This window comes from Ranitomeya imitator, chromosome 1, assembly GCF_032444005.1.
Source record: "Ranitomeya imitator isolate aRanImi1 chromosome 1, aRanImi1.pri, whole genome shotgun sequence".
NCBI classification, from domain to species: Eukaryota; Metazoa; Chordata; class Amphibia; order Anura; family Dendrobatidae; genus Ranitomeya; species Ranitomeya imitator.
The window spans coordinates 260,269,335-260,294,014 of record NC_091282.1 but is presented as its reverse complement, the minus strand read 5'-3'; the positions used below and the strand labels follow the sequence as shown (position 1 = coordinate 260,294,014).

The 24,680-nt window shown below is 47.5% G+C and overlaps 1 protein-coding gene across 1 annotated transcript in view; it reads left to right on the top strand.

Moving 5' to 3' along the window:
* Positions 1–24,680, top strand: part of DHX37 (DEAH-box helicase 37) — a 101,453-nt gene that overhangs the window by 52,099 nt on the left and 24,674 nt on the right. The window contains exons 13-17 of the mRNA XM_069756032.1: positions 16,810–16,877; positions 17,279–17,417; positions 17,599–17,675; positions 17,768–18,000; positions 18,179–18,290. Of these exons, the coding sequence (XP_069612133.1) occupies positions 16,810–16,877; positions 17,279–17,417; positions 17,599–17,675; positions 17,768–18,000; positions 18,179–18,290 (629 nt within the window). The remainder of the gene's footprint in view (positions 1–16,809; positions 16,878–17,278; positions 17,418–17,598; positions 17,676–17,767; positions 18,001–18,178; positions 18,291–24,680) is intronic.

The following is a 24,680-nucleotide window of genomic DNA, read 5'->3' as shown; positions in this document are numbered from 1 at the left end:
TCAGCCAGAAGATAAAAATATTAAAAATGACGAATCATCAGTGGTTGATACCTTTTTATTGGCAAACTGAAAAGGTAACAAATGGCAAGCTATTGAGACTCCTCAGGTCTATTCATGAGTCGTGGTGCAGGGCGATTCACTCGCTCCTTTACCAGCAAGCATTGCTGTAACCTTTAAAAGGAGCGATCCATCATACTGAAATTTGGTTAATGAGAAACCGATGTTTAAAGCAGTTCCTGAAAATGTCCACCGTTCTCATTCGAGCACGCCTGCACACGCCGTTCCATATTGTTGAATATATTCCACAGAAAGCCTGAATTCTCCCTGTATATTGTGAGTTCCTGTAATATTCGTGGCTAGTTACAATAAAATAAAATGTTCACACTCCTTATCTATGAACTGCTCTAATATTTACTGGCTCAACTGTTTCTCCCTTTCCCACACTTACAGTTCTACTTTACTTCCCTTGTCTTATTACTGCACTGTTCTATTTCCTGTTGTGTATAAACATGCGACTCTTCAGATTTTGTTATACTGAGCTAATTGTTGAGCAACTGTTGACTGTGAAAGTGATCAATGAGTGGAACAGGCTGCCACGAGAGGTGGTGAGGTCTTCAATGGAAGTCTTCAAACAGAGGCTGGACAGACATCTGTCTGAGATAGTGAATCCTGCAAAAAGGGGGTCAGACGTATGCGCCGATGGGGCCATAGACTGTGATGATGCAGACAGCCCGAACATGCGCCATTTTAAGGTGTATACGCAATAGTAGACTGCATCTAAGTATTCGCCTCCTGTAGACGTATACTCCCATATATACATGTCAGAGCGCACATTCGCTCTGCCATCACCATTAAAGTCTATTTTCCCATCGGTGCATACGTCTAAACCCCATTTTGTAGGTGCGGGTGGGGGGGATTTTGGACGTATGCCCCATGGGACCCATGAACACAATGTGAAAGAACCCTACTGTTCTGTCAGTAAAGTGATAATTACTGGATAGAGGTCACTTTTACAATGAAGCACAACCTGTATTATTTTCTTCCAAATAAAATTATAGCTTCGAAAACATCAGTAGATGTATAAACATTAGTGATGAGCGAATATACTCATTACTCGAGATTTCCCGAGCACGCTCGGGTGTAATCCGAGTATTTGTAAGTACTCAGAGATTTAGTTTTCAGCGGCGCAGCTGAATGATTTCCATCTGTTTGCCAGCTTGATTACATGTGGGGGTTCCCTAGCAACCAGGCAACCCCCCACATGTACTTATGCTGGCTAACAGATGTAAATCATTCAGCAGTGGTGATGAAAACGAAATCTCCGAGCACTAAAAAATACTTGGCGGACCCCCGAGCGTGCTCGGGAAATCTCAAGTAACGAGTATATTCGCTCATCACTAATAAACATATGAACCTATAATACTATAGTCCAAATATACGTATAGTAATCACGTACTTGTGTGTACAAGACTATAGTATAACAGAAGCAGCAGAGATAGAAAAAGTAACAAACTTTATTAACATATATCACTAATCTATATACATAATTGTCTAAGGGTCACTTCCGTCTGTCTGTCGTTCTTTCACGGTTATTCATTCGCTGATTGGTCTCGGCAGCTGCCTGTCATGGCTGCCACGACCAATCAGTGACTGCCACAGTCCGATTAGTCCCTCCCCTACTCCCCTGCACTCACTGCCCGATGCCCGCTCCGTAATCCCCTCCACTCACCGCTCACACAGGGTTAAAAGCAGCGGTAACGGCCCGCTGTGTAACGCACTCCGTTACCCCTGCTATTAACCCTGTGTGTCCCCAACTATTTACTATGGATGCTGCCTATGCAGCATCAATAGTAAAAATGTCATGTTAAAAATAATTAAAAAAACAATAAACCTGCTATGCTCACCCTCCGCCGCCTTTCTCGCTCCTTGCCACGCTCCCGGGATCGCTCCATTGCAAGCGGCAGCTTCCAGTCCCGTCCCAGGGCTGGTGTGCGACAAGGACCTGCCGTGACGTCACGGTCATGTGACCGCGACGTCATCATAGGTCCTGCTCATACCAGCCCTGGGACCGAAAGCTGCCGCTTGCAATGGAGCGATCCCAGGAGCGTGGCGAGGAGCGAGAAAGGCGGCGGATGGTAAGTATAGCAGGACTTCAACGGGCTATAGGTGAGTATATGTTTATTTTTTTTTTTTTTACGTCTCTATACTACGTTGCTCTGTGCTGGCCAATATACTACATGACTGGGCAATATACTACGTGGCTCTGCTATATACTATGTGGCTGGCCAGGCGGGGCAATATCCTACGTGACTGGGCAATATACCGTACTACGTGGGCTGTGCTATATACTATGTGGCTGGGCAATACGTGACTGGGCAATATAATACATGGCTGTGCAATATACTACGTGCCTGGGCAATATACTACGTGGCTGGGCAATATACTACGTGGCTGGGCAATATACTACGTGGCTGGGCAATATACTACATGGACATGCATATTCTATAATACCCGATGCGTTAGAATCGGGCCACCATCTAGTCTACTATATAATTGTCTAAGGGTCACTTCCATCTGTCTGTCACGGATATTCATTGGTCGCGGCCTCTGTCTTTCATGGAATCCAAGTCGCTGATTGGTCTCGCCAGCTGCCTATCATGGCTGCCGTGACCAATCAGCGACGGGCACAGTGCAATTAGTCCCTCCCTACTCCCCTGCAGTCGGCGCCCGCTCCATACTCCCCGCAGTCACCGCTCACACAGGGTTAATGCCAGCGGTAACGGACCACGTTATGCCGCGGGTAACTCACTCCGTTACCGCCGCTATTAACCCTGTGTGACCAAGTTTTCAATAGTAAAAACATCTAATGTTAAAAATAATAAAAAATCATTATATACTCCCCTTCTGCCGCCTTTCCCGCTCCTGGCTACGCTCCGGTGACCGCTCCATGTAAGCGGCAGATTCCGGTGGTATGGGAGAAGGACGTGCCATGACGTCACGGTCATGTGACCGCGACGTCATCACAGGTCCTGCACGAGAAGGACCTGCCATGACGTCAGTCATGTGATCGAACTACAAGTGGCCCTCGGAAGGTGAGTATATGCTTGTTTGTTTTTTAACCTGTGACATACGTGGATGGGCAATATACTACGTGGCTCTGTGCTGTATACTACGTCACTGCGCAATATACTACGTGGCTCTGTGCTGTATACTACGTGGCTGGGCGGAAGGATACCTTCCGTCATTGTATTCCTGGAGAGCTGTCGCATCAGCAGATGCTGCTGCTCTCCACTGGAGATCGTCGTGGAACACTCGTTTTAATTGGATATCTGCGGATCAGGGAGTATATTGTTTATTATTTTAATATTTTTTACAGGTGAGCAATGGCTTCGGGGATCAAGGTGACAAGGTGATGGTGAGTATGTACTCTGTGTTATATGTATTGTATGTCTGTCTGTACTGTATGTATGTTGTATGTACTGTATGTTGTATGTACTGTATGTATGTTGTATGTACTGTATGTATGTACTGTGTGTAATGTAGTATGCATGTTGTATGTACTATATGCATGTTGTATGTCTATATGTATGTTGTATGTACTGTGTATGTATGTTGTATGTCTATATGTATCAGTCTGCAAGAAACGCAGTAGCCCGCACCACCTCCTAATTGCACAGCTGAGCTCTCACGCCTGCAACGGAGATGTGACTGCCGGACCTCGGGTGCTTCTGTCGACAACACATGCCAATAGATCCGATCAAGATAAAGAAAGGCCGCACTCACCGATCCTTCCGAGACAGGTATCTTTATTGTTACAGATTAAAAGTCTTCACGGCCGGGGGTACAGGTGTAAAGAGTGCGGCAAGCCTGACGGCCGTTTCGCGCCCTCCTGGCGCTTCTGCGGGTCAGTGAATGAGCGCTGGTCATGCCAGGTGAAAAAGGCGATCAGAGGCAAAACCCCTCCTCTCGCCACTTCCTCCGTAGAATAGATTAATGTGGAAAATTATGTGGTTATATAATCTATATTGCCTGTATTGGTAACATCACTAGGTAAATTTTGTAATAAATTGTATATATTAAAAAGAGGTGAGAGTGACAGAGGTTGTGTATCGACAGTTTATACCGTTAGTGGAGTTATAATGGGGGAAATATGGTCATCAGCTAAGAAGGCGTTAAGTCTGGTGGTAAAAATACAAACCATTATTAGGTTATTGTAATATTAATTGTAATTACCTCTCATGTAGACTGATACATTTAGTTTCATAATGTTGTTTGTATTAGCGTTTGGTGCACAAAGTTTTTTTTAATTTGCTTTTAAGTGTCTTGCACGTGATGGGGGCGTGTCGGCGTGGTGGGAGAAAGTGGCGAGAGGAGGGGTTTTGCCTCTGATCGCCTTTTTCACCTGGCATGACGAGCGCTCATTCACTGACCCGTAGAAGCGCCAGGAGGGCGCGAAACGGCCGTCGTCAGACTTGCCGCACTCTTTACACCTGTACCCCCGGCCGTGAAGACTTTTAATCTGTAACACTAAAGATACCTGTCTCGGAAGGATCGGTGAGTGCTGCCTTTCTTTATCTTGATCGGATCTAATGTCTATATGTATGTTGTATGTGTGTAATGTATTTTGTATGTATGTACTGTATATGTGTATGTGGGGTTTTTTTTACATTCAACACATTAGCCGGATGATGGGACTACTACTGTCCCATCATTGTCTAATGTGTCACTCACTGTCACTATAGCAGGCATAGCTGGATGGGACTTGTAGTCCCATCGGACGATGCCTGCACACAGAGACACACCCACCAATGACCCATCATGAAGCAGACCCACCACCCCGCCAGCAGTTCCCAGCACCACCCGCAGACCCACCGTGCAGACCCCTCCCCCCCGCACCACCAGCAGATCCATCGCGCAGATCCCAACACCAGCCGCACATCCCAGCATCGGCCACAGAACCCGACCACCACCAGCAGATCCACCATGCAGACTCCCCCGCACAGCACGCACATCCCAGCACCTCCCGCAGACCCCCACCCGCACTGCCAGCGGATCCTCTGAGCAGGTCCCAGCACCGGCCGCACATCCCAGTAGACCGCCCTGCCCGCAGATCCCGGCACAGCCCCGCATGCAGATCCCAGCACCGCCCGCAGACCCACTGCGCAGACCCCCTCCCCCGGCTGCAGACCCCCGCACCGCACGCAGGTCCCGGCACCAGCCGCAGACCCACCGTGCAGACACCCACCTGCACCGCATGCAGATCCCAGCATCGGCCACACATCCCAGCACAGCCAGCAGACCTCCCCGCCCGCAGATCCCAGCACAGCCCCGCACGCAGACCCCAGCACCGCCCACAGCCCAGTCACTCTTGATGAGTGACCGCTGTCTTTGGAGGCTGGGTCACGCCTGCTGATGACGTCACGTCAATTTCCAGAGTCTGGAAATTGACGTGACGTCGGCAGAAATTAGCGGCGTCTGCAGCCTGGGGGTCACGTGACCCGGACTCAGCTGCCGGCATAGCGCTGCTCAGAGGCTAAAACGGCAACCGAAGGGATTTACAAAATTCATTAGGGGCCCCGGGGGGATACATTGGGGGGTTAATCGAAAGTAGTGGACAACCCCTTTAAGGGTACGAGCCCACGATCAGGAATTGCTGCGGTTTTTATGCTGCATATTTATGTAGCTGCATATTTATGTAGCGTCAAATTGTAGCGGCCAGCTGTCACAGCATAGTGGATGGGATTTCAAGAAACCCCATGTCCACTATGCCTGCACAGATGCTTGCAGATCACCCGCAGAGACAGATATGTGATGCGTCTTTCCAGACCGCAGCATGTTTATCTTGTGGAGACAGTAGTCTCTGCAACAGAAATTACACCAATAGGAATGTATTGAATGCGGTAAATTGGCATGGTTCAGTGAAGACATGTGGATTTACCTGCTCTCAATAGCGAACATACGCTGCGTTCAAAGCGTTATGGGCCTAAGAGGCAGGCCACACTTAAGGAGTTCAGTGCATCTTCTCAGGGGTGCACGCCTCACAAGAAATGGTACTCTGGTCAGGGACTGGAGTAACATTTCTGGTGTCTGCAACTCCTGCACGTTTGCTGAATTTGATCGGTAGATGTAGCCACACCCTCCCCTGTCCAGGCTCCTTCTTTTATGGGGAAGCTTCTTTAAACAGGCCTGAAAACTCCAAAAGACGCAAAATGATTGCGGAGCTCCAAGTTTGCCATATCTTAAAGCGTTTTACGGCAGTTTTATGGTGTAGAAGCTCTGATTTATCGGTCATAAAGTACATAGAAAGTTGTAGAGCTTTTGATAAAGTAGTTTGGGTTATTCTGTTTAACCCCTTAATCCCATATGACGTACTATCCCGTCGAGGTGGGGTGGGCCTTAATTCCCACCGATGGGATAGTACATCATAGCGATCGGCCGCGCTCACGGGGGGAGCGCGGCCGATCGCGGCCGGGTGTCAGCTGCCTATCGCAGCTGACATCCGGCACTATGTGCCAAGAGCGGTCACGGAACGCTCCCGGCACATTAAACCCCGACACACCGCGATCAAAGATGATCGTGGTGTGCCGGCGGTGCAGGGAAGCATCGCGCAGGGAGGGGGCTCCCTGTGGGCTTCCCTGAGACGATCGGTACACGGTGATGTACTCACCGTGTACCGAGCGTCTTCTCCCTGCAGTCCCCGGATCCAAAATTGCCGCGGGGCTGCATCCGGGTCCTGCAGGGAGCACTTCCGGGTCAGGAGCAGGCTGCAGCTGCAGCTCTAATCCTGCCCAGCTGTTTGTTAGATCAGATCACCGATGTGACAGAGTGCTGTGCACACTGTCAGATCAGTGATCTGTGATGTCCCCCCCTGGGACAAAGTGAAAGAGTAAAAAAAAAAAATTTCCACACGTAAAAAAAATAAAAATAAAAAATTCCTAAATAAAGAAGAAAAAAAAAAATATTCCCTTAAATGCATTTCTTTATCTAAAAAAAACAAAACAATAAAAGTACACATATTTAGTATCGCAGCGTCCGTAACGACCCAACCTATAAAACTGTCCCACTAGTTAACCCCTTCAGTGAACACCGTAAGAAAAAAAAAAGAGCCAAAAAACAACGCTTTATTATCATACCGCCGAACAAAAAGTGAAATGACACGCGATCAAAAAGACGGATATAAATAACCATGGTACCGCTGAAAACGTCTTATTGTCCCGAAAAAACGAGCCGCCATATAGCATAATAACCCAAAAAATAAAAAAATTATAGTCCTCAGAATAAAGCAATGCCAAAATAATTATTTTTTCTATAAAATAGCTTTTATCGTATAAAAGCGCCAAAACATAAAAATATGATATAAATGAGATATCGCTGTAATCGTACTGACCCGAAGAATAAAACTGCTTTATCAATTTTACCAAACGTAGAACGGTATAAACGCCTCCCCCAAAAGAAATTCATGAATAGCTGGTTTTTGGTCATTCTGCCTCACAAAAAATCGGAATAAAAAGCGATCAAAAACTGTCACGTCTCCAAAAATGTTACCAATAAAAACGTCAACTCGTCCCGCAAAAAACAAGACCTCACATGACTCTGTGGACCAAAATATGGAAAAATTATAGGTCTCAAAATGTGGAGATGCAAAAGCTTTTTTGCTATAAAAAGCGTCTTTTAGTGTGTGACGGCTGCCAATCATAAAAATCCGATATAAAAAACTCTATAAAAGTAAATCAAACCCCCCTTCATTACCCCCTTAGTTAGGCTAGGTTCACATTGCGTTAATGGGTTAACGCTAACGGACAGCGTTGCACGGCGAAAATGTTGCAATTATCGCCGTGCAACGGGTCCGTTAGCGCACCCATTGACAGCAATGTGATTTTCGAGTGTAGCGCATCGCTACAGCGTGCCATTTTCGGCTCACGCTAGCAAGGTGCCGTTCTTTTGTGGCGCGCCTCGGACGCTGCTTGCAGCGTCCGCGGCGCGCCCGAGGTCCGATCCCCGATCTTCCAGAGCGGGGATGTTAACGCGACCACTAAACGCGACACCTAAAAAGACATTGCGTTAGCGCAATCCGCTAGCGCTAAACGTATTGCCCGAACGCAATGTAAACATAGCCTTAGGGGAAAATAATAATAATTTAACCCCTTCCCGACCCATGACGCCACGTAGGCGTCATGAAAGTCGGTGCCATTCCGACCCATGACGCCTATGCGGCGTCATGGAAAGATCGCGTCCCTGCAGATCGGGTGAAAGGGTTAACTCCCATTTCACCCGATCTGCAGGGACAGGGGGAGTGGTAGTTTAGCCCAGGGGGGGTGGCTTCACCCCCTCGTGGCTACGATCGCTCTGATTGGCTGTTGAAAGTGAAACTGCCAATCAGAGCGATTTGTAATATTTCACCCATTATAACGGGTGAAATATTACAATCCAGCCATGGCCGATGCTGAAATATCATCGGCCATGGCTGGAAATACTAGTGTGCCCCCACCCCACCCCTCCGATCGCCCCCCCACCCCCCCGATCTGGCCGGTACACTGCTCCGGCTCCCCTCCGTCCAGTGCTCCGCTCCCCCCCGTGCTCGTGCCCGCTCCCCCCGTGCTCCAATCACCCCCCCGTGCTCCAATCACCCCCCCTGCACTCCGATCCACCCCCCCCCCCGTGCTCCGTTCCACCCCCCCGTGCTCCATTCCAGTCCCCCCGTGCTCCGTTCCACGCCCCCCGCGCTCCGTTCCACCCCTCCCGCGCTCCGATTCCTCCCCCCGTGCTCCGATCCCCCCCCCCGTGGTCCCCCCCCACCCTATCATACTTACCGATCCAGCCGTGGTCCCGTCCGTCTTCTCCCGGGCGCCGCCATCTTCCAAAATGGCGGGCGCATGCGCAGTGCGCCCGCCGAATCTGCCGGCCGGCAGATTCGTTCCAAAGTGCATTTTGATCACTGAGATATAATCTATCTCAGTGATCAAAATAAAAAAAATAATAAATTACCCCCCCCCCCCCTTTGTCACCCCCATAGGTAGGGACAATAAAAAAATAAAGAATTTTTTTTTTTTTCCACTGTTAGAATAGGGTTAGGGTTAGGGTTAGGGTTAGGGGTAGGGCTAGGGGTAGGGCTAGGGGTAGGGTTAGGGGTAGGGTTAGGGGTAGGGTTAGGGGTAGGGTTAGGGTTAGGGCTAGGGTTAGGGTTAGGAATGTGCACACGTATTCTGGTCCTCTGCGGATTTTTCCGCTGCGGATTTGATAAATCCGTAGTGCTAAACCGCTGCGGATTTATCGTGGATTTACCGCGTTTTTTTCTGCGCATTTCACTGCGGTTTTACAATTGCGATTTTCTATTGGAGCAGTTGTAAAACCGCTGCGGAATCCGCACAAAGAAGTGACATGCTGCGGAATGTAAACCGCTGCGTTTCCGTGCAGTTTTTCCGCAGCATGGGCACAGCGATTTTTGTTTCCCATAGGTTTACATTGAACTGTACACTCATGGGAAACTGCTGCGGATCCGCAGCGTTTTCCGCAGCGTGTGCACATACCTTTAGAATTAGGCTATGTGCACACGGTGCTGATTTGGCTGCGGATTGGCCGCTGCGGATTCGCAGCAGTGTTCCATCAGGTTTACAGTACCATGTAAACATATGAAAAACCAAATCCGCTGTGCCCATGGTGCGGAAAATACCACGCGGGAACGCTGCGTTGTATTTTCCGCAGCATGTCAATTCTTTGTGCGGATTCCGCAGCGTTTTACACGTGTTCCTCAATAGGAATCCGCAGGTGAAATCCGCACAAAAAACACTGGAAATCCGCGGAAAATCCGCAGGTAAAACACAGTGCCTTTTACCCGCAGATTTTTCAAAAATGGTGCGGAAATATCTCACACGAATCCGCAACGTGGGCACATAGCCTTAGGGTTAGGGTTGGAATTAGGGTTGTGGTTAGGGTTAGGGGTGTGTTGGGGTTAGTGTTGTGGTTAGGGGTGTGTTGGGGTTAGGGTTGTGATTAGGATTATGGCTACAGTTGGGATTAGGGTTAGGGGTGTGTTGGGGTTAGTGTTGGAGGTAGAATTGAGGGGTTACCACTGTTTAGGCACATCAGGGGTCTCCAAACGCAACATGGCGCCACCATTGATTCCAGCCAATCTCGTATTCAAAAAGTCAAATGGTGCTCCCTCACTTCCGAGCCCTGACGTGTGCCCAAACAGTGGTTTACCCCCACATATGGGGTACCAGCATACTCAGGACAAACTGCGCAACAATTACTGGGGTCCAATTTCTCCTGTTACCCTTGTGAATCTAAAAAAATGCTTGCTAAAACATAATTTTTGAGGAAAGAAAAATGATTTTTTATTTTCACGGCTCTGCGTTGTAAACGTCTGTGAAGCACTTGGGGGTTCAAAGTGCTCACCACATATCTAGATAAGTTCCTTGGGGGGTCTAGTTTCTAAAATGGGGTCACTTGTGGGGGGTTTCTACTGTTTAGGCACACCAGGGGCTCTGCAAACGCAACGTGACACCCGCAGACCATTCCATCAAAGTCTGCATTTCAAAAGTCACTACTTCCCTTCTGAGCCCCGACGTGTGCCCAAACAGTGGTTTACCCCCACATATGGGGTATCAGCGTACTCAGGAGAAACTGGACAACAACTTTTGGGGTCCAATTTCTCCTGTAACCCTTGGGAAAATAAAAAATTCTGGGCTAAATAATTATTTTTGAGGAAAGAAAACGTATTTATTATTTTCACGGCTCTGCATTATAAACTTCTATGAAGCACTTGGGGGTTCAAAGTGCTCACCACACATCTAGATAAGTTCCTTTCAGGGTCTAGTTTCCAAAATGGGGTCACTTGTGGGGGGTTTCTACTGTTTAGGCACATCAGGGGCTCTGCAAACGCAACGTGACGCCCGCAGAGCATTCCATCAAAGTCTGCATTTCAAAACGTCACTACTTCAATTCCAAGCCCCGGCATGTGCCCAAACAGTAGTTTACCCCCACATATGGGGTATCACCGTACTCAGGAGAAACTGGACAACAAATATTGGGGTCAAATTTCTCCTGTTACCCTTGGGAAAATTAAAAAATTCTGGGCTAAATAATTATTTTTGAGGAAAGAAAACGTATTTATTATTTTCACGGCTCTGCATTATAAACTTCTATGAAGCACTTGGGGGTTCAAAGTGCTCACCACACATCTAGATAAGTTCCTTTGGGGGTCTAGTTTCCAAAATGGGGTCACTTGTGGGGGGTTTCTACTGTTAAGCCACATCAGGGGCTCTGCAAACGCAACGTGACGCCCACAGAGCATTCCATCAAAGTCTGCATTTCAAAACGTCACTACTTCACTTCCGAGCCCCGGCATGTGCCCAAACAGTGATTTACCCCCACATATGGGGTATCAGCGTACTCAGGAGAAACTGGACAACAACTTTTGGGGTCAATTTCTCCTGTTACCCTTGGGAAAATAAAAAATTGCAGGCTAAAAGATCATTTTTGAGAAAATAATTTTTTTTTTTATTTTCATGGCTCTGCGTTATAAACTTCTGTGAAGCACTTGGGGGTTCAAAGTCCTCACCACACATCTAGATTAGTTCCTTTGGGGGTCTAGTTTCTAAAATGGTGTCATTTCTGGGGGATCTCCAATGTTTAGGCACACAGGGGCTCTCCAAACGTGACATGGTGTCCGCTAATGATTGGAGCTAATTTTCCATTTAAAAAGCCAAATGGCGTGCCATCCCTTCCGAGCCCTGCCGTGCGCCCAAACAGTGGTTTACCCCCACATATGGGGTATCAGCGTACTCAGGACAAACTGGACAACAATATTTGGGGTCCAATTTCTCCTATTATCCTTGGCAAAATAGGAAATTCCAGGCTAAAAAATCATTTTTGAGGAAAGAAAAATTATTTTTTATTTTCATGGCTCTGCGTTATAAACTTCTGTGAAGCACCTGGGGGTTTAAAGTGCTCAATATGCATCTAGATAAGTTCCTTGGGGGGTCTAGTTTCCAAAATGGGGTCACTTGTGGGGGAGCTCCAATGTTTAGGCACACAGGGGCTCTCCAAACGCGACATGGTGTCCGCTAACAATTGGAGCTAATTTTCCATTCAAAAAGTCAAATGGCACGCCTTCTCTTCCGAGCCCTGCCGAGTGCCCAAACAGTGGTTTACCCCCACATATGAGGTATCGGCGTACTCGGGAGAAATTGCCCAACAAATTTTATGATCCATTTTATCCTACTGCCCATGTGAAAATGAGAAAATTGAGGCGAAAAGAATTTTTTTGTGAAAAAAAATTACTTTTTCATTTTTACAGATCAATTTGTGAAGCACCTGAGGGTTTAAAGTGCTCACTAGGCATCTAAATTAGTTCCTTGGGGGGTCTAGTTTCCAAAATGGGGTCACTTGTGGGGGAGCGCCAATGTTTAGGCACACAGGAGCTATCCAAACGCGACATGGTGTCCGCTAACGATGGAAATAATTTTTCATTCAAAAAGTCAAATGGCGCTCCTTCCCTTCCGAGCCTTACCATGTGCCCAAACAGTGGTTTACCCCCACATATGAGGTATTGGTGTACTCAGGAGAAATTGCCCAACACATTTTAGGATCCATTTTATCCTGTTGCCCATGTGAAAATGAAAAAATTGAGGCTAAAATAATTTTTTTGTGAAAAAAAAGTACTTTTTCATTTTTACGGATCAATTTGTGAAGCACCTGGAGGTTCAAAGTGCTCACTATGCATCTAGATAAGTTCCTTGGGGCGTCTAGTTTCCAAAATGGGGTCACTTGTGGGGGAGCTCCAATTTTTAGGCACACGGGGGCTCTCCAAACGTGACATGGTGTCCGCTAAAGAGTGGAGCCAATTTTTGATTCAAAAAGTCAAATGGCGCTCCTTCCCTTCCAAGCCCTGCCGTGCGCCAAAACAGTGGTTTACCCCCACATATGAGGTATCAGCGTACTCAGGACAAATTGGACAACAACGTTCGTGGTTCAGTTTCTCCTTTTACCATTGGGAAAATAAAAAAATTGTTGCTAAAAGATAATTTTTGTGACTAAAAAGTTAAATGTTCATTTTTTCCTTCCATGTTGCTTCTGCTGCTGTGAAGCACCTGAAGGGTTAATAAACTTCTTGAATGTGGTTTTGAGTACCTTGAGGGGTGCAGTTTTTAGAATGGTGTCACTTTTGGGTATTTTCAGCCATATAGACCCCTCAAACTGACTTCAAATGTGAGGTGGTCCCTAAAAAAAATGGTTTTGTAAATTTCGTTGTAAAAATGACAAATCGCTGGTCGAATTTTAACCCTTATAACTTCCTAACAAAAAAAAATTTTGTTTCCAAAATTGTGCTGATGTAAAGTAAACATGTGGGAAATGTTATTTATTAACTATTTTGTGTCACATATCTCTCTGGTTTAACAGAATAAAAATTCAAAATGTGAAAATTGCGAAATTTTCAAAATTTTCGCCAAATTTCCGTGTTTATCACAAATAAATGCAGAATTTATTGACCTAAATTTACCACTAACATGAAGCCCAATATGTCACGAAAAAACAATCTCAGAACCGCTAGGATCCGTTGAAGCGTTCCTGAGTTATTACCTCATAAAGGGACACTGGTCAGAATTGCAAAAAACGGCAAGGTCTTTAAGGTCAAAATAGGCTGGGTCTTGAAGGGGTTAAAAAAATGTATTTATTTCCATTTTCCCATTAGGGTTAGGGCTAGGGTTAGGGTTTGGATTACATTTACGGTTGGGATTAGAATTAGGGGTGTGTCAGGGTTAGGTGTGTGGTTAGGGTGACCGTTGGGATTAGGGTTACGGGTGCGTTTGGATTAGGGTTTCGGGTAGAATTGGGGAGTTTCCACTGTTCAGGCACATCAGGGGCTCTCCAAACGCGACATTGCGTCCGATCTCAATTCCAGCCAATTCTGCATTGAAAAAGTAAAACAGTGCTCCTTCACTTCCGAGCTCTCCCGTGCGCCCCAAACAGGGGTTTACCCCAACATATGGGGTATCAGCGTACTCAAGACAAATTGGACAACAACTTTTTGGGTCCAAGTTCTCTTGTTATCCTTGGGAAAATAAAAATTTGAGGGGCTAAAAATCATTTTTGTGGGAAAAAAAAGGATTTTTTATTTTCACGGCTCTGCGTTGTAAACTGTAGTGAAACACTTGGGGGTTCAAAGTTTTCACAACACATCTAGATAAGTTCCTTAGGAGGTCTAGTTTCCTATATGAGGTCACTTGTCGGGGGTTTGTACTGTTTGGGTACATCAGGGGCTCTGCAAATGCAACGTGACGCCTGCAGACCAATCCATCTAAGTCTGCATTCCAAATGGCGCTCCTTCCCTTCCGAGCTCTGCCATGCGCCCAAACAGTGGTTCCCCCCCACATATGGGGTATCAGCGTACTCAGGACAAATTGGACAACAACTTTTGGGGTCCAATTTATTCTGTTACCCTTGTAAAAATGCAAAGCTGGGGGCTAAAAAATCATTTTTGTGGAAAAAAAAAAAAAGAATTTTTATTTTCACGGCTCTGCGTTATAAACTGTAGTGAAACACTTGTGGGTTCAAAGCTCTCAAAACACATCTAGATAAGTTCCTTAGGGGGTCTAGTTTCCAAAATGATGTCACTTGTGGGGGGTTTCAATGTTTAGGCACATCAGGGGCTCTCCAAACCAACATGGCGTCCCATCTTAATTCCAGTCAATTTTGCATTGAAAAGTCAAATGGCGCTCCTTCCCTTCCGAGCTCTGCTATGCGCCCAAACAGTGGTTTACTCCCACATATGGGGTATCGTCGCACTCAGGACAAATTGCACAACAACTTTTGTGGTCTAATTTCTTCTCTTACCGTTGGGAAAATAAAAAATTGGGAGCGAAAAGATCATTTTTGTGAAAAAATTATTTTTTATTTTTACGGCTCTGCATTATAAACTTCTGTGAAGCACTTGGTGGGTCAAAGTGGTCACCACACATCTAGATAAGTTCCTTAGGGTGTCTACTTTCCAAAATGGTGCCACTTGTGGGGGGTTTCAATGTTTAGGCACATGAGGGGCTCTCCAAATGCAACATGGCGTCCCATCTCAATTCCTGTCAATTTTGCATTGAAACGTCAAATGGCGCTCCTTTCCTTCTGAGCTCTGCCATGCGCCCAAACAGTGGTTTACCCCCACATATGGGGTATCAGCGTACTCAGGACAGATTGTACAACAACTTTTGGCATCCATTTTATCCTGTTACCCTTGGTAAAATAAAACAAATTGGAGCTGAAATAAATTTTGTGTGAAAAAAAGTTAAATATTCATTTTTATTTAAACATTCCAAAAATTCCTGTAAAACCCCTGAAGGGTTAATAAACTTCTTGAATGTGGTTTTGAGCACCTTGAGGGGTGCAGTTTTTAGAATGGTGTCACACTTGGGTATTTTCTATCATATAGACCCCTCAAAATGACTTCAAATGAGATGTGGTCCCTTAAAAAAAAAATGGTGTTGTAAAAATGAGAAATTGCTGGTCAACTTTTAACCCTTATTACTCCCTAACAAAAAAAAATTTTGGTTCCAAAATTGTGCTGATGTAAAGTAGACATGTGGTAAATGTTACTTATTAAGTATTTTGCGTGACATATCTCTGTGATTTAAGGGCATAAAAATTTAAAGTTAGAAAATTGCGAAATTTTCGCCAAATTTCGTTTTTTTTTCACAAATAAACGCAAGTTATATCGAATAAATTTTACCACTACCATGAAGTACAATATGTCACGAGAAAGCAGTGTCAGAATCGCCAAGATCCGTTAAAGCGTTCCAGAGTTATAACCTCATAAAGGGACAGTGGTCAGAATTGTAAAAATTGGCCCGGTCATTAACGTGCAAACCACCCACGGGGCTTAAGGGGTTAAACATGTCTGAACGTTAATGGCACACTGCCCCACTTTGCAGAAGACATAGCTTGATTTAAAGGGGTCTTCTGACGAGAGACATTAAAGTTAATGTGTCACCAGATTCACTCTATAACATGCTTTCCAATTGTGGCAAGAGACCCTGATTCTAGCGATGTATCACTTACTGGGCTATTTGTTGTAGATTTGGTAAAATCAATGTTTTATCAGCAGAAAGCTCCCTAAAACTTCTATGCAGTCCTCCATATTCATGAGCTCTGTATAACCCCACCCACACCACTAATTGTCTGCTTTCTGCCTATGCACAGTGTACACAGAAAGCTGTCAGGGGTGTGGGTGAGTATGTGCAGATCTCATCATTCAGAGAACTGGTAGATCTGCAGAAGACAAGTGCTTGATTTTATCAAAACTGCAGCAAGCAGCCTGGTAAGTAATTCAAGTCAATTAGATAAGCCATCAATGCTTGATAAGTGCAGGTCCTAAAGCAGTGATCAGCATCTGTCTCCAGATCGTGGACCCTTGTTCAGGTGGGATCTGCATCGGTCAGACATTTATGCCTGATTCTATTGATATGCCAATAACGGCTCTTCTGGGACCACCCATTTAACCTCTGAATTACCATTTTTTGTAGCCAGAATTGTCGTATGTACTTCCCCTGTCTATTTCAGCCTCCATAGAAGTACTTTTTTATGAAATTACTTTTGTTGCCCTGATGGCAATGTTACTCCTGCATAAAGTGGCATGTGAACAAGTTCCTAGAATTTCTTAATGCTACCTAGTCTTTACTCATTGCTTATCAGATAATTTTCATTCACGCATAGATTGACTGAATTAATTAACAAAATTAATAACCTGTATTTTAAATATTTTAAAATGTGTTTTTAGTAATTTTACAAAGTGGTGGGTCAAACTTTATTTTTCATTTGTAGCTGAAAATGACGATGATGCCCGGGATGCTGAAGCTCTGAAAGAATTTAAGAAGTCAAAAAGAAAGAAGGTGGAACTTTTTTTTTATATTGGAAGCAAAACAAACTTAAAGGGTGTGTCTAGGCTAGTAATAATGACCTATCCACAAGATTGGTTGTTAATATTAGACTGTGGGGTCCGACACCTGGCACCCCCACCAATCAGCTGCTGTTACCATGAGCGGAGCTGGCCAGAACATCCCCAGGGCTGCGGAGCGCTGCAGAGCTCCTGAACACAAGCTGAGCTGCAGTTCTCAGCAGCTGACCAGTGGGGTGTCAGGGCTCCACCGATGTTATAGTGATGACAAACCCCAAGATTGGGTCATCGGAATTAGCCTGGCAACCCTATATTTATTCTCTGTGATTACAAGCACATTTCTTGTAATGTCTGTACATCGGCCTATAAGCCTTTCTATTTTGTACTTTTATTTAGAACCTGCCTAAAATCAGCTTGGACAATTATTCCGCTTTGCCCATGGATGAAGGGGATGAAGACCGAGAGGCTGGTGGAGATGAAGAGGGAGAGGGGTCAGACTTTGACCTGGATTTAGGAGATGCAGGATCAGATGAAGGTATCGATTGCTCTTATTTCTGATTGTATTATGCATAATGAGTGTCAGTGTATTCATTATGGCTTCTATGGAAAATGGCCCAGGTTTTAGATACATGGGTGCTTTATCAGGGTTTTTTTTTTTAATTAAACTTTCTAATTTTGGCAATAATTGTATAATTGTTCTATTTTATTTTCCCTAGCTCAAGAATCTGATTCCTCCCTCCCTCTTTATGTGTTACCATTGTATTCCCTGCTGGCTCCTGGAAAGCAGGCCAAGGTAATCGATTTGTTAAAGTGAAATTATTTTAATATACAAGTCATACTGTCTTTGGTTGATGTCTTATACTTTGACTCGTGGTTTTTATGCAGGTCTTTCGCCCTCCTCCGAGTGGTACTAGATTATGCGTTGTGGCAACCAATGTAGCCGAAACATCTCTTACTATTCCTGGGATAAAATATGTTGTTGACTGTGGAAAAGTTAAGAAAAGATACTATGATAAAGTCACTGGTGTTTCCTCCTTCCGTGTGGATTGGACGTCACAAGCTTCAGCTGATCAGAGAGCAGGAAGAGCAGGACGTACGGAGCCCGGCCACTGCTACAGGTGACGTTCTCAGCCACCGACGTCTTCATGTCTGTGAATATAATCAATCCTCCTATTTCAGCTTCTATCCGTTAAACAATCCCAGTATTTTCAGTCATGTCATTTTGGACTGTACTTCTGTTTCTTGAGATATTTTGGGATTAGTATAACCACAATATCCCATTCCTCATGCATTTAGGTTGTACTCTTCAGCCATCTTCAGTGATTTTGAACAGTTTTCACAACCTGAAATAACCAGACGTCCTGTAGAAGATTTAGTTCTTCAAATGAAAGATTTGAACATTGAAAAGGTGAGCGAAAAATCCTACTGATGTATTATTATGTTCAGATGCTAAATAATGCTCTGAAATAGACATTTTAAGGAGTCGACCACCTTTTGAGGGCAATAGTTTTTTTGTTTTTTTTCTTACAAACGTATTTTAGCCAAAAATAAATTTTGCAGTTGGGTTTCAATGCAATTTTTGCACCATTTGGCCTTTGTGTTTACTCTCTATTGCTGACTGCAGAATGGGTTAACTGAGAATTACTCTGTCACCTCATTGGGGGGCACAGGACCATGGGTGTTATGCTGCTGTCCACTAGGAGGCGACACTATGCATAATCTGAAAAAGATTAACCGTGGCTCCTCCTCTGCAGTATACACCCTTGGACGGCATCAGCCTTCTCCAGTTTTTGCTTAGTGTCGCATAGGAGGCACACCTAAGATTTTATTTACTCCGTTTTTTTCCGACGGATTACAGATGAAGAAAACTGGGTCTCCTGTGAGACTCCCGGCATGGCTCCTTCCTCGGCCCCCTATTACGGTGTGCCCGCTTGAAGTCGAGATGGCTTTTTCCCCATGTCACTCCTTCCCCAGTCCCTCGGTTGCTGGTTCGAAGTCGAGACCCCCCCCCTCCTTCCCCAATTCCCTTTGGTTTCTGGGTTGAGGTCGAGGCGAGGATGAAGCCCCCTGAAGGTCATAGCAGCACCCTCCCTAATCCCCCTCTGGGGGCATTAGGTTGAGACGCCTCAGGTAGGGCCTGTACAGGCAGCACTCAGCAGCTCCCAGCAATGGGCCAGCACACTGCGCATGCATCCAGGGACCCCAGCCCAGCTGCGGGCTCCTGTCGGGGCCGGGGGGAGTGCAGGCAGGCATGGCACAATAGAGACACAGGGCTCCCTGCGCCCCTGTATCTGCGGCAGCACCAGCTCTATACTGCCTCAGGGGGACCCCTTACAGGGCCCCCCCTTCCGCTTATAGCCCCACTGCTATCCTGCCTTTAAATCCGGGGGAGGGGGTCCGGTTCAGATCCGACCCCCTCCCGGACTTCCGCGCCGGCCTGGAGCCTTTCTGGGCATCAGGCATCTAATTTAGGCCGCAGCTTCGGCCTAGCTGAAGCCGCCGCATCCTCTCCGCCCCCCGGATGACATATATGACACTCTACAGTGTCATAGAGGGGGCGGATCGAGACAGAAAGGGTGCGTTTTTACACAGCTTTGCCGCCTTTTTCCTCAGCTCTCCGCCCCCTTCTCCGCCTGCCTCTTCTCCTCGGCGGCCATTTCTACTGCGGCAAGGATTAACCCTGCATCTCCCGGTCAGCAAGACCAGGAACAGGCCAGCCAGTCTCCGGGGGGCACAGGACTGTGGTTCTTCGGCGCTGGACCTAGGGGCAAACTGGTGGGGTAAGATCACAGCTGGGTTGTTTTACTCGAATGTGAATACATATTCCTTATAAGGCTCCCCTATTGGTTCCTCTGCATAGCTACTCCTGTAAGGTCCTCTGCATAGCCAGCCCTTCTGCACTCTGTGCACTATGCTGGGCTCAAGGTCCAAGAGAACCAGGCAGGACTGCTATTGTGCATTCTGCACAGCCTGCGGGACTGCTCTCCCCAGTGGCAGCACGTACCCGCACTGCCGGGACAGTATCTAGACTACTGTGTCAGAGCCAGAAGAAGCCCCTGCCAATGCTTCCATGTCTAATGCAACGCCGGAATGGGTCACTCAGATGTCGCAACCTATGACGCAGTCTATAGATAACCTAACCTCCACATTGCTTCAGGCTCTGCAGAGCCATGCCTCAGCTATGACCGTTACCCAGCAAAGGGAGAGCTTGACTCAGGGACAGGACGACCCTGGCACATCCACGTCTAGGTCAAGACGCAAGCGGATCCATAGGTCAAGTCCATCTGCGTCATCCCATAGCACGCAGTCATCCCCTTCTAGGGAGAGACACCGTAGTTCCAGGTCATCTAGACCGTCCCCTCCCAGGGTCAGACAATGCAGATCTCCGCAATCCCCGACCAGAGAAGGCCTCCGCCCCAGCTCACCAGCAGGGGACGCCTCAGTGATACACAGGATTCAGAAGGCATCCGTGACTCCGACTCAGACAGGGAAACGGAGGGGTCCCTGATCCCAATCCCCCCTAGCAATACTGCGCTAGTTGAGGACATCCATCGGGTGCTGGACATTTCTGATCCGCCACCAGAGGCCCCAGAACACGCGATTTCCTCTGAAGGACCTCTGAAGCCGCCTAAGGTTTCTCTAACTACCCTGAGTTTTTAAGGCGATCTGTAAAAAGCAGCTCTCACAGCCTGAGAAAAAATTTGCTAATCGCAAATATCTGGAGGCAAGGTACCCCTTTCCACAGAAGGATACCAAGGAATGGACAGACCCACCCAAAGTGGATCTCCCTGTCTCTAGACTAGCAGCACAGACTCTCCTTTTTACTGCCAGATGGCTCAACCCTCAGGGACGCAGCAGAGCGGCAGGTAGAACGCATGGCTCGTTCAATTTTCGAGGCCGCAGGGGCATCCCTGGCTCCCGCGTTCGCTTCAGTTTTGGCTTGCCAAAAATTTACAAGCTTGCCTCCAAGCATCCGGTCCTGAGCTGTCGGACCAAGCGGTTCAAATAGCAGTCATAGCAGATTACATGCTTCATGCAGCTCTGGATTCAGCAAGGGGCGTAGCGGGGATAGCATCAAACGCCATCACAATTCGACGTATCCTCTGGCTGTGGGAATGGAAAGCGGACGCAGCCTCAAAGAAGTCCCTCACGCACCTCCCCTACCTCAGTGGGCGACTTTTCGGTGAACAGTTGGACACGATGATATCCAACGCCACCGGGGGTAAGAGTACCTCTCTTCTCCAACTGAAAGCTAAACGCACTTAGAAGAAGCGTAACCAAACTTAATTCCGATCCTTTCTGAATTCTTCGGCTGGTCCGTCTCGCGTCCAGCACAAAATTGTAAGCGTTCCCCACTCAGGGACAACTCACGATTGACGCAAAGGTCAGACAAGACCTGGCAGTCAAAAGCAGGCCAGTCTAAGCCCAGAGGAGGAAAATCTCAGACTTTCTCCTCATCATGACTCTTGGACTCCGGAAGACACCACACCCGTAGGTGGCCGACTTTTGCTCTTTCATCAAGTCTGGCTGCCTATTACAGAAGACAGGTGAGTCAGGGAACTAGTGTCTTCCGGATACAAGATAGAGTTCACCTCCAACCCACTGGACGGATTCTTCCTCTCTGTCCCCCCAAAACCACCAGCCAAGGCTCGTGCCTTCTGACAAGCGGTCTCCTCGCTTTTTCAAGCAGGAGTCATAGTACCGGTCCCCACGGCCGAGCGCTTCCGAGGGTTCTACTCAAATCCATTCGTAGTCCCCAAGAAAGGAGGCAGCGTGCGGCCCATACTGGACCTAAAACAACTCAACAAATCTGTACGGGTCCGTCACTTCCGCATGGAGTCCCTTCGGTCCATCATTGCGTCCATGGAGAAGGGAGAATATCTCGCCTCCATAGACATACAAGATGCATACCTGCATATACCAATTGCACCTGCACATCAGAGATTTCTCAGGTTCACCATCGACCAGGACCACTACCAGTTCATGGCTCTCCCGTTCGGATTCGCCACGGCTCCCAGAGTGTTTACCAAAGTCATGGCAGCCATCTTGGACATCCTGCACTCCAGAGGCGTAGTAGTCGTTCCATACTTTAACGATCTACTCATCAAGGCTCCCACTCTCAAGGACTGCGAGCTCAGCGTCTCAATCACAATCGACACTGAGTCGCATGGGCTGGTTAGTCAACCTACAAAAGTCATCCCCAACCCCGAGTCAGTCTCTGACCTTCCTGGGAATGCTATTCAACACCTCCAGGAGTCTAGTGCTCCTTTCCCACCCTCCTCCGCAAACCCCCTCGATCTCTCCGGTTTGCCATGAGAGTCCTCGACAGGATGGGGGCAGCAATAGAAGCCATCCCATTTGGCCAGTTTCGTCTCAGGCCTCTCCAACTAGCCATCCTCAAGTCCTGAGACAAGAACCCTTTCTCGACAGGGAATTCCGGCTAACGTCGTCATCCAAGAGGTCCCTGCACTGGTGGCTCAAGCCAACCTCGCTAGCAAAGGGGAAATCCTTTCTCACAGGTCAGTGGAAGGTTCTGACCACCGATGCGAGCCTGACGGGTTGGGGTGCAGTGCACCTACACCACAGGGCAAGTGGTCCCCAGTGGAAGCGACCATGCCCATCAACATCCTGGAAATTCGTGCCATCCTCCTGGCATTGAGGGCCTTCCATCACTTACTGGCAGTCTCTCGCATCAGAATACAGTCAGACAATGCCACGGCTGTGGCATATGTGAATCACCAATGGGGGACCTGCAGTACCCAGGCGATGCGAGAACTATCACATATCCTCCACTGGGGGGAGGGCACAGGGTCTGTTCTCTCGGCGGTCCACATTCCAGGTGTGGACAACTGGGAAGCGGACTTCCTCAGCCGACAAGCAATATACTCGGGAGAGTGGTCTCTCCATCCCAAAATTTTTCGCCAGATCTGCCATCGCTGGGGGACCCCGGATGTGGACATAATGGCATCCCACTTCAATGCCAAGGTCTCCAACTTCATGGCCAGAACACATGATCCGTGGTCGCTTGGAGCAGACGCTCTGGTTCAGGACTGGACCCAGTTCCAGCTTCTGTACATTTTTCCACCTCTACCCCTGATATCCAGGGTGGTGAGGAAGATCAAGCAAGAGGGAGTTCCCACCATCCTAATCGCACCGGACTGGCCCAGACGTACATGGTAAGCCGACATCGTACAACTTACAGCAGACGCCCCCTGGCGTCTCCCCGACCGCCCGGATCTTCTATCACAAGGCCCGTTCTACCACCAGAACTCAGGGGCTCTCAATTTGACGGTGTGGCCCTTGAGACCTGGGTCCTAACCCAGGCAGGGCTCTCGCTGGACGTCATTAGGACCATGATCAGGGCACGGAAGCCAGCCTCTGCCAAGATTTATTACCGTACCTGGAAAGCTTTCTTTACCTGGTGCGAATCTCGTGGTCAGACCCCACCCCCTTATTCCCTTCCCAAAGTACTTGGTTTTCTCCAATCGGGTCTGGAGACCAGGCTGTCCCTGGGCTCGCTTAAGAGCCAGTTGTCAGCCCTCTCAGTGTTTTTTCAAAGGCGCATTGCTACCAAGCCGCAAGTAAGGACTTTTCTTCAGGGGGTCTCCCGATTGTTTCCCCCCTACAGATGACCACTAGAAACGTGGGACCTCAACCTGGTCCTGATAGCATTGCAAGCACCACCCTTCGAACCCCCTAAGGAGGTCCCGCTCCACCTTCTCTCCCAGAAGGTGGTTTTCCTGGTGGCAGTCACCTCGCTGCGCAGGGTGTCTGAACTGACAGCACTCTCCTGCAGACGGCCCTTCCTGGTTTTTTCACCAGGACAAGGTAGTTCTCCGTACGGTTCCATCCTTCCTTCCGAAGGTTGTGTCCAACTTCCACCTCAATGAGGAAATTTCACTGCCATCTCTTTGTCCGGTTCATAGAGTGGAGAAGACTCTGCATACGCTTGACCTTGTCAGGGCATTGCGTATATATGTGTCTAGAACTGCATCCTTCCGGAGGTCTGATTCTCTTTTCCTTCTTCTGGAAGCCAGCCTCAAGGGTCGGCCAGCTTCCAAAGCTACCCTTGCCAGGTGGATCAAATCCACCATACAAGACGCCTACCGCCTTAAGAATTGTCCTTTTCCAGCCGGTATTACGGCACACTCGACACGGGCGGTAGGGGCCTCCTGGGCCATTCGGCACCAGGCTTCTGCACAAGTGTGTAAGGGGCCACTTTGACTAGCCTACACACGTTTATTAAACATTACAGGTTTCATACCCAGTCCTCAGCGGACGCGAGCCTGGGTAGATGTGTTCTGCAGGCGGCGGTGCCCCAAGTATAGGGGACTGTCTGCACAATATTCGTCCATTGCTTCCCACCCAGGGACTGCTTTGGGACGTCCCATGGTCCTGTGTCCCCCAATGAGGCGACAGAGTAAAGGAGATTTTTGTGTATTCACCGTAAAATCTTTCTCTTAGCCTCTAATTGGGGGACACGGCTCCCACCCTGTTGCCCTTCCGGGCCGTTGTTACTGTTGAGTTCTCATATTGTTTGCTTGAGCTCGTACATAGTTGCCTTCTTAAAGGCATCGTTATGTTATTCATGTTACGTTCCTCCTACTGCTTTTGCACAAAACTGGAGAAGGCTGACGCCGTCCAGGGGTGTATACTGCAGAGGAGGAGCCACGGTTAATCTTTTTCAGATTATGTATAGTGTCGCCTCCTATTGGACAGCAGCATAACACCCATGGTCCTGTGTCCCCCAATTAGAGGCTAAGAGAAAGAGATTTTACAGTGGGTACACAAAAATCTC